Raw genomic sequence first — 10,578 nt, forward strand, 5'->3', positions numbered from 1 at the left:
TCGATAAGGGAAAGGAAGGGGTAGAGCTTCCTGGGATCATTATGCTCTTTGTCTCTTCTTTCTTAGCGTGCTTGCTTCCCTTGATGATTAGCTCTACAAATCTTTTATCTTCTGAGTACAATGAGGACTGCCTTAGAGAGTTGGGGTCGTTCAGCCTGAAGAAGAGAAAGATCTGGGGAGACCTTATTGCAGCCTTTCAATACACTAAGGGGACCTATAAGAAAGACAAGTACAGGCTTTTTGGTAGGGCCTGTAGTGACAGGACAATAGGTTATAGTTTTAAACTAAAAGAGGGTAGATTCAGATTAGATATAAGAAAGAAGTTCTTTTATGTTGAGGGTGGTTAAACACTGGAACAAGTTGCCCAGAGAAGTGGTGGATGCCCCATCCCTGGAAACATTCAAGGTCAGGTTGGACAGGACTGAGCAACCTGATCTAGTTGAAAGTGTCCCTGCTCATTGCAGGGGGTTGGATTAGATGGCCTTTAATGGTCCCTTCCAACCCAAACTATTCTATGACAAGAAAGGAGGGGTCTGGCAGAAGTTTCCACTGGCTGCTTTTGCACAGTAGAGGAAAGGTTGGACAGGAGAGACTGGTTTTCAGGGGCTTCTCTCATCCACCAGTATTGGCTCTCACAGTACTGTCAGGGGAGAGAAAACAGTTAATTGCATCCCTTGATGCATTTGCTCACCTTCATGGTGAACACACAGGTTCACACAACGCTTCTTTGTACTAGAAGTCTGGGCAGGTGAGAAAGTGAGGGAGTACCTTTTCCCCACAGGAGAGGAGGGATAGAGCAGACAGCCATATGGTGGCAGTTGCTTCCTAGGGGATGCATAAATTCCCTGTTCAGCCATCACAGAGGAATTGTTCCTTGTGATGTTTCGCCCTTGATGCTTAGGGGCCCTGGGAAAACCTGAAAAACCTTCATTAGCCCTCATCACCCCACTACTTCCACTTCAGCTGCCCTTCCCTGCTTATATCTCCTCCAAAATTTGGATCATAAAGGAGGGAAGAGAAAAATCCACCCATCTGCTTTCTCACCCCACTTCTAACCCTTGTTCAGCTACCCTGGAAAAGCAGTTTGGTGCCCTCAGCCGTTCACTGCAATGAGATGGGAAGAGGGTGTGTGTGAGAACAAAAAATATTACAATAGTCATCATCCCAGCCATGAAGCCACGCCTGCTCCGCCTTCAGCTAACGGCCTCTGCCACAGAGCTGCCTTGCGGTGGGAGGGGAGGAGGGCCCGGAGGGTGATTGTCGAGTAAAGTTCCCTCTTCCACTTCCTCCCTCCTTGCAACCTGCTATTCACTGCAGCACAAGGGCTGATACCCACATTTGCCCATCTCTCCCTGCTGTTTGCCTCGGCCTGACTTTCCTTTGCCCCGAGCACTGTCCTCCACTACGGGTCCAGAGCCATGCAAGCCATCAAGTGTGTCGTGGTAGGAGACGGGTAGGTACTCTGCGGGTTTGCTGTGGTTGTGGGGAGGGGACAAGGGGCATGAGAAAAAGGTGTCTGCCTCATGAAACTTCCCCAGCTTTGCTTCTGACCTCCTGCAGGCTTGCTACTACTTGCTCGCCCCTCCCTTCCCAGGGCAAGGGACTTTCCTCTGGGGAGAGTATGGAAGAGGGCATTTTGAAGGCCATCCTGTCCCATGCACAGGAGGTGATGGTGTTCCTGCCAGATTCAACTTTGTAGGCAGGGGTCAGATTTAAAACCTGAGAGGTGCAAGTGCTGTCCTGCAGGTGAATGGCTCCTTCCTTGAAAGCCATCTGCTCACTGGGAATGACTGGGAGAGGGAATGGCACTATGGTCCTGATGAGATGTCCACCAGGATCTATGTGTTCAGCTTTTCTCAGTGCATAATCTCTCTATTGAGGTATAGTGGAGACTGTTGGCAAGGAGTTTCTGTGGGCACGAGGAGGAGGAGCCCTTTCCACTGAGATAGGCACAAGTACAGGCCACTTTGGGGGTGGGAGGTAACAAAACCTTGCCTTCACATCATGGTGGCTTCACTGCCCATGATTCCTGGAAATGGCCTGATCCAAGCCATCAACAAGTGAAACAGTCATCACCGCTTGGGGCAGGAGGGATGGAGTGGACAGGTCCTCTTCTTGCCCTGTGGGATGAATAGATGTAACAAAGGGAGAGAGGAAAGTGCACATTCGGGATGGAGTAGCTTAATTCATTTCCCATCTGGAAGCTGGCCAGGCTGTTAACTGGGGCAGCTATAAGGTAGCAAATGAAGAGACATTTGCAGCAGTCCTGCTCCCCACAGTCACTTCCTCCTTCAAAACTCGCCTGGGGAAGAAGTCGTCTGCAAACATAACAGTACATGTCAGACATGTTCTCAGGGGCTTGAGTAAGGGAATGGGGAGAAGGGACAAGGAAAGAGCCCCAAATAAAAAAACTTTACCTCTAAGAAAAGTCCCCTGAAGGCTTCAAACTAGAGCTGGATGAACAACTCCACTGGGCATTTCTCTGTTGCCCTGTTACGCACCCCCCTAGTTTGCCCCTCACACATTGCACCAAATCTGTAGCCTTCCCTCAAGGCAGTATTCCCCTCATATCATGGCTAACCTCACAACATGTCCTGCTCTCAACCCCTCTGACCTCGGTTCCTCTTAAATGTCTTCTGTCCCATCGTTTTGCTTCTCTGTACACCTCTCACCATCTTGCAACACAGCAGTCCAGTCATCCCCCCATTGCTCTGAGCTCTTGGTTCACCACCCGTCACCTCCCCACCAGCCATACCAGCCATTGTTCCCTCTTGCCTCAACCCTACCAACCACATTACTCAGCTAAACCTGCGTGTTGCCCCATAGCTGTTGTGCCCCCATTGACCCCTCCATCGCACATCGCTGTCCTCTTAACACTCCCCGAGTTCAGTCACAGGAACCTGCAGGTGTCACTAACCTCGGCTCTGTTTTAACCTTCAATCCTTCACTGATCCTTTGTGGTCCTCTCTGTTCAACCACATCAATTCAGAAACTCCCCCTCTTCCATGACTGACCCACTCACAGGCCCATAGATCTCCTGAAATATCACCTGTAGAGTTTCAACAAGCATCCTTGGCCCTCCCTCAATATCTCTATGATAACAGGGAAGCAATGGAGCTGGGGAAAATGAAGGGACTGAGAGAGGAGGATCTAAGAAATTGGAGTGGCAGGAGGAAGAAACAAATGTCAGAGCACACCAAAGAGCTCAGCTTCTCCTCAGCTGCCCCACAGTCCAGTGACTGAGACAGGTGCCTTGTGACCATAGTGAAGATACCAGCCGTGCCTGTCAAGGGCACACAAAAAGACAGGGCTGCAGCTCTGTGACAGGGACTTTGCAGGTACAGCTGAGATGGTTTCAGCATCCCCAGCAGCAGAATTCCAGCCTTTGCCCCGGGAAAGACATCTCCCACATCCTATGGCTGTGCTAGCAGAGGCAGGTTGCTCTCATTACCTCCACCTCAAGTGTTCTGTAGCTGAAACATGGCAGGGCTTTCCCAGGCCACACAAACTTGAGAAATAGGATCCCAGCAGAAGAAGGATTTTCTTTCCTGCACCTGTCCTGGCTGCTTTTTTTTCTACCAATTTCTTTTCACTTATTCTTTCGCTCACCACAGTCTTCGCCTTGCTCATGACAACTCCTCCTCCACTTCATAGCCTTATTCCTCCTTATCCCACCAATACTCTCACTCGGTCTGGATTGTGCTGCTACCCTGGCTTATTTGCGCTCCACCCTGCTGCAGCATGGGTGTGTAGGTGGCTAAGGAGAGAGGAAGCACCAGCTTTTAGCTCAGAAACATCAGCAGCAGCCTCTGTCAGCCATGGGGTACAGGCACCTTGCTGGTTGCTTACAGCTGTCTGCGTGGGTGATGCTGCAGCTTACTGTAGCTGGGAAAGACTGAGACATGGCATGGCTAAGTCAGGAAAAGTTGCTACCAGTTCCTGGCCACAAGACCTTCAAAAGCAGGCAGGAGTGCCTGTATCTGAGTGCTGAGGTTGGCTCTGCAGCTTTGTCATGGCACTGAATCAGTGCACCAGCCCTGGTTGTGAGTATACAGCACTGTGCATGCTCTGGAAAATGTGAGGCTCTCACTTCCATCTCAGAGTGGATGTGTTTTAGCTGAGTGATCTCTGTAGTAGACCATAAAAACAAGCCTTCATGCTCGAAGACAACAAACATTTCTGGGTGACATCCTGTCTTTCTTCCTGCTGGTTGTCTAACCTATGGTTACGCGCTGTCTGGTCCTGTGAATGTGTTTCTGCTTCCAGGGGTCGCCTGACAGGACTAGTTTAGAAGTGTGGAAGGATTGCCCCATCTCCATCTCACCCTAGCAAGACTGCCTGCACTGTAACAATTTCCTGCTATTTTTTCTTTCTCTTCCAGAGCTGTGGGAAAAACTTGTCTCCTTATCAGCTACACCACTAATGCATTCCCAGGAGAATACATCCCCACTGTGTGAGTAACGCATAAACAGGTCCTGGAGTGGGTGGGAGGCATGGCAAGCAGGATGCAAAGGAGTGCAGTAACCCTTTGTTGCGTGCTCCATTGGTCACTGTCTCCATGCCAAGCAGAGGAAGGTCTGACAAACCAGCAAGGGGGCTTTACACTTTGGATCTGTTACCTTTCACCAGAAGCATGAGTGACCTCATAAAACACTGGTATAAATGGAATATTTGGGAGACTCAAGCCAACTCAAGGTCTATCTGCTTGCTAAGTTTACAAGTAGTAGATGGGATCCTGCTAGGCAAAACAAACAGGCACTAGGCTACAGGAATTGGGCTGGATCCAAGAGAATGCAGTTAGATGGACAAGGGTCCCCACTTCCTTCCTTGTACAAGGCACTCGCTGTCATTAGAGCAGTCACTGATTTGGTTGGAAAAGACCTCTAAGATCACTAAGTCCAGCCATTAGCCTAGCACTGCCAAGTCCACTACTAAATCATGTCCCTTACAATGTCAGCATACACCATGAACACAATGTCAGCATACACCATGAACACAATGTCAGCATACACCATGAACACATTCACAAGGCCTTTGTGCTGGTTCCCTTGCCTTAGTCTGAAAAAAACCACCAAAGGGACCAGGAAATAAAAATTTCTAAGAACATCTCTATTATTTTAATGTCCTTTTTTTCCCATTAAGTCTTTAGTCCCAAGTGTGCAATCCTGACAGCCGTTCTCAAATATTTCAAGCTGAGTCGTCAAAGAGTAAGGGGACACATTGTCCTCAATTCCGGCAGGGCTGTTCAGGAGTGCAGGGCTCTGGGGGAGCTACAGAGACATGAGTTCTTCACTTTTAAACTAGGTTTAAAACTAGGTTTTAAAGCATAAAAAAAAGATAATAAAAAAAAGATAGGGGCTTGGTGCAAGGGTAGACATAGTTGTGGGAAGGATATCGGGGAAAGAAAGGGCAAATGAAAGGGTTTGTGGATCTGTATGTAAGGTATCAAAGGTGGAGCTGCAGCCAAGGACCTGTCCAGGACAGCTGAATGATAGGGAGGAGGTTGATGCTGAGTGGGAAATCCATAAGAGGGAGGTTCACAGCATCACTCAAGTGAGCTGAGAAGAGGGATCTCTACCCTTTGCTCCTGAATGTATCTAGTGAACCCCACTACACTACTGGAAGGGCTCCCTCTTCTCCTGTTTCATGGCCTACGTCTCTGAATTTCAGGTTTGATAACTATTCTGCCAATGTGATGGTTGACAGCAAGCCTGTAAATCTGGGACTATGGGATACTGCTGGACAAGAAGACTATGACAGGCTGAGGCCACTCTCTTACCCGCAGACGGTGGGTCACACTCCATGCCCCTCCTGCCTTCCTCCCTCAGATACACCTCCATTCCTCACTGCAAAAAACAACACGTCCCATGAAACAGTGACAGGACTGTTACTATCTCTGCATTTTTCTGAGAATATCTCTATTGATATACAAGTGCCTTGAAACCCAAAAGTTAAAAGACAGCTAAGGATATTTTGGAGCCTTTATCTAAACTTCCATTACTGGTATAACTGAGCAAGAAAAGCAAGACATTCAAAGACACTTTTGAAGCCAGCTGACACTGACTTCAGTGTGGGGCAGATGCCTTACACAGGCCTGGTAAAAAAAATCTCCTTTTGTAAAGTTAGAGTGGCTTGAGGAATTTAGGAGCTGAGGCAGGATCTTCTCACATTTTTGTGAACCCACTATTCTGGATTCTGCCTTTTAAAAGATATCTGATGTGTGGACACCTGTTTGATCTGCTAATGCCTGGAGCAGAACAAATGGATGCCTCAGATACTGTGTTCACCATTTTTTTATCACACTGACAGAGTGATTTCAGGGTTTAAAGATCATCTTCCCTAGAGAATGTTTTTCAAGTAGTCAGTTAGGAAGCTCAGAAAGACCCTGCTGCATCAGGTGCTGGTCTGAAGGTATAACCAGGTATAAGCTGTTTGCTTAAGCTGCATTCTGCAGTCAGTACAAGCAAGCATAGTTAACAACATGCTCGTACCCGCTCTAGGATGCATCTCAAGGGAAGGTGGGGGAATGGTTCTCCTAGGTTGTTGTCTCTTATGGTTCTAGAAATATGGAAATGGATAGGTGGGTCTGACACCACTGTTCCAGCTAGGTGAAGCTGGATGAAATAATTATTACCTTGATGAGCTGGTTTGGTTTGGTTATAATGGAAGTCTAAACTCTGCCATGCCATGCTATGTATCTCTTACCTGGAGAACTGAAACTCCACCTCATCTGAGTCCTGCATGTGCACTTTTTGGATTGAGCCTAGCTCTGTCTCAGCTGTAGGCAAAATATTATTTTGGCCTGAAAGCTCTCTCGTGTTCTGTGAGAAATGAGCAGGACACTGTCAGGCCATTTCCCATGAGGATGAGTGTGCCAACCACAAAAACCCCATCCTCATAGCTGACCATTTGGCTCTTCTGATAGTGGTGGCTATGGTTACCATGAGTCATGGGAGCAAACATCCTTCTCTCCTCCAGCGGCAAGAAGCAGCAGTCAGGACTAGGACTGTGTTACATTGTGAGAGACAGCTTCCCCTGGCATGACCCTCTGCTGCAGAGGGAGTGTGCTTCCCACACAGATCTTCTCTTCCCTCCCCGACTCCTCATGCCATCCCATGCTCTCATCCTAACTGCACCATGGTTGTATGCCTACAGGATGTCTTCCTGATCTGTTTCTCCCTTGTCAGCCCGGCATCTTATGAAAACGTCCGTGCTAAGGTGAGACAGAGTATGCTGGTCCATCAGGGGGCAAGGGGGATGAGGTTGGTGGTGGTCTTGCAAAGACAGTGACTGTGGGAAGAGACTACCAATAGAACGTCTAGGTTTAAAGTGGTCATATCTTTTTTCTGTGGGTCAGAAGGAACTAAAATATCGGCCTCCTTCAGACGCCTTTTCTGGTTCACCTCAAAGAAGGTGGCCAATCCTACTAATGGGCTAGTATTCATCTTGCTGGGCTGTTTTGCTGTCAGACCACAGACTTATATTCTGATGGCATCTTTCAGCCAAGACTGTCAAAGCACAGACATGCAGGATCAGTCCATAGGGTATGAGAAGCAGGTACCCACAGCCTTTAGATGAAAAGTGAGGGAGTAAGGGAGAGACTAATGAAGAGAACAGCAGTATCTCCTTCCTACCACTTTCAGGTTCCTCCTGGATGGGAGGGTGAAGGGTAGAGAGCAGATTTTGCTTTTGCTTAACAAAATTTGAGCTCCATGTCAGGTTTTGCCTGAGGATTCAGCAATAGGGAGTGGCCTGGACCAGGTTTTAAGGTCCAACAATATATGTGAGGAAGGACAGGCTGTTAGCTGTCTTGCTGACATTTTTTCTGGAGTGCCTCTTTGTTTCCCTTGTGCATGCCCATATGTATGACCTCTTCTCACATCTTTGCTATTTTGCTCCACTGGTAGTGGTTCCCCGAGGTGCGGCACCACTGCCCTAGCACTCCCATCATCCTTGTGGGCACAAAGCTGGATCTTCGTGATGACAAGGACACCATTGAGAAGCTGAAGGAGAAGAAGCTATCCCCCATTACATATCCTCAGGGCCTTGCTCTGGCCAAGGAAATTGGTACGTGTTTGGGGAAACATCTTGAACCTACTGAAAGGAGAGAGACAGAAAATAAGGGCTTCCCCTCAACCTACTAAGGCTTTTGTAGAGGTATCTCACAGTGGAATCTCTGAGAGACACGAGGAGACACATCAAAGATCATGGGACAAAATGTATTTTGGGAGAATCAGGAAGGACATCTGCTTATTAAGGAAGACTCAATCTGGCAATGTTCTCTCTGGTCACCATCCTCCACATAAACACACAAATACACGCTTTTACATTCCCCTCCCCTTTTACTCTGCTACTTCTATCTGGGAACAATATTTTTCTGTGAAAGCCACATCTGCCTTGTGGGCAGAGGCCTCTCCTCTACATCCGGAAAGAGGTAGAAGAGTGAAGTTTTTAGCATCTCAGGAAGAGTTGCAACTGCAACTTCCCCTCTCTGCTTCTGTTCTTCTGGGGCTTATACATGCAGCCCCAGGTATGAGCTACCATTCAGCTCAAGGGCATCAGCTCCCCTCTATACCTCAGAACATGCATAAATGCCTGCTCCTCTCTTCTCAGAGGTGGCACACAGAGGTAGGAGAGAGGGTAGGAAACAGTTTAAGAGAGAAGTTTTCAATCAGGAGTTCAGCAGAGGGGATGTCTGGCCAGGATAACATAGCCAGACAATGGCTCTGCTCTGGCTACAAAGGTGGAGAATAGGGAAACCTTGGTCTTGTACAGCTGGCAAGCTTTGCCTAAGAAAAGACTGTGAGTGAGCGAAGTGTGTCCTGACAATGAGTAATGTCCTTGATCACTTGACATATATTTATTCAATTCGGGCAAGAGGCGGGTGCCTTGCTTTCTAGCACAAGCAACAGAAACCTGGGTACCCCACTGCCTACCCCAGCTCCCTTCCTCCCCATTACAACACCCGGCTTCCTCCCAACAGACTCTGTGAAATACCTCGAGTGCTCGGCTTTGACGCAGCGCGGCCTCAAGACGGTGTTCGATGAGGCCATCCGAGCAGTCCTCTGTCCACAGCCCACCCGGACAAAGAAACGTGTATGCAGCCTCCTCTAAGCAAGTAAGTGTGACAGGGATTCCAGGGAGTGACACAAGTGACACTTTCCTGTTCCTGGACCTAGATGGTCAGGGCTACTGGGTTCCTGTGACCTGCTGAGCCTGGTGGAATGGGTCATCCTCAAAGAGAGAGAGGGAGACAGCAGTCCTGCTTGGGGAAAGGACAGGACATAGGATGATGGACCCCAGAACAACTTCCCCCTCCTTTCTGTTTGACTATGGGCAAGTTTGCTCCCATCTCCTGGTGCAGGGCTGCCTAGGATTTTCCACATTTGTCCTCACAGACAAGAACTGTCTGTCCTTCTGCCAGAGGGAACTACATCCAGGCTGCCCTGGGCATGACCTGCTCTGAAAGCTATGAAGCCGTAGCCTTTGTCTAGAGGAATGGAAAAAAAAAAAAGAAAAATAATTAAAAAAAAGAAAAATCTGTTCCGTATTCATGGCAGCTGCCCAATGGCCCTTCCTCTTACCAAGCCCTGCTCACCTCAAGGGGGTTTTTGTGTTGCCGTTCATTGGCAGGCAGCAGCTTTTCCTCCAGAACTCCTTTACTCCTCGTATTGTCCCTAATTGCCCTTCCACTTCAGATCAAGTCAACAGAGGGAGGAGAGAGGCTTCAGCATGAGAGGCAAAGCTGGCCAAACTTGATGGGAGAGAAGAGTGGGAGCTTCCTAATTGGGACCCCGCCCCTTCATACTCCCACCATCACCAGGGCAGAGGGAGGGAGGGCAGGAAAATAGTTGAGCTGGTATTAGGAGGTCTGTTGTGTTTTTGGCTATAGATCCTGGCCCCATCCTGACCTCAGGTGCTGCCCAGCACACAGGAGAGTGACGGCTCCAGCTTCCCAGAGCTCAGCACCTTGTGGCGGTCATTGTGCTTTTTTTACTTCTGCCAGCTTGAAAGACTGTTGTGGGTCTGTAGCACTGGTGTGTTAGTTTGCACAACTTCCCCACACTCAACTCACCCCACCTGCTCCTGCCCTTCTTACTGGGCCCCTGAGGTTACAGCATAGTGAATAAGACCCAATAAACAGACCATATTCTTGCCATGTCTGCGAAGTGTTGCACCATGGGGGGACACAGCCCTGAAGCAGTGAGCAATGAGACAGCTGGGTGGAGGCACCTACCAGCTGTGCCCCTCCTTCAGCAACAACAAGCCAGGCAGAACCACACTGAGCTTCATGAGCCCCAGCCACTATTCGATGAAGAGACACGGCATGATTCATGCACCAAGTTGCTAAGTTCTCAGCTGAGACCCCTGCGTTCCTCAGTAAAGTGCAAATATTGTGTGCAGTGGGGTGATTACATCTTCGCTTTTGCCTATCCTCTTCTCAGTCTCCATGTGTCCAAAGGAAGAGTCGTCTCCCCTCCAAGATCCACAGAGGATGGGGTGCAGGCTTTGGGAGGGGACACCCAGACCCAGATTCCTCTCTGTGAGGACTGCCCCTGCAGGTTGCTGTGGACATCC

The 10,578-nt window shown here is 48.8% G+C and overlaps 1 protein-coding gene across 1 annotated transcript; it reads left to right on the top strand.

The window, feature by feature from the left end:
- Nucleotides 1-1,239: 1,239 nt before the first annotated feature.
- Nucleotides 1,240-10,366, top strand: RAC2 (ras-related C3 botulinum toxin substrate 2 (rho family, small GTP binding protein Rac2)). The gene is made up of 7 exons (XM_017823487.1): nt 1,240-1,453; nt 4,382-4,453; nt 5,671-5,788; nt 7,156-7,218; nt 7,908-8,067; nt 8,984-9,118; nt 9,893-10,366. Exons 1-6 carry the CDS (start codon nt 1,419-1,421, stop codon nt 9,112-9,114), a joined length of 579 nt encoding a protein of 192 aa, XP_017678976.1. The 5' UTR covers nt 1,240-1,418; the 3' UTR covers nt 9,115-9,118; nt 9,893-10,366.
- The last annotated feature ends 212 nt before the right edge of the window (nt 10,367-10,578 follow it).

Source organism: Lepidothrix coronata, unplaced genomic scaffold (assembly GCF_001604755.1).
Source record: "Lepidothrix coronata isolate B3197 unplaced genomic scaffold, Lepidothrix_coronata-1.0 Scaffold102, whole genome shotgun sequence".
Lineage (NCBI taxonomy): Eukaryota > Metazoa > Chordata > Aves > Passeriformes > Pipridae > Lepidothrix > Lepidothrix coronata.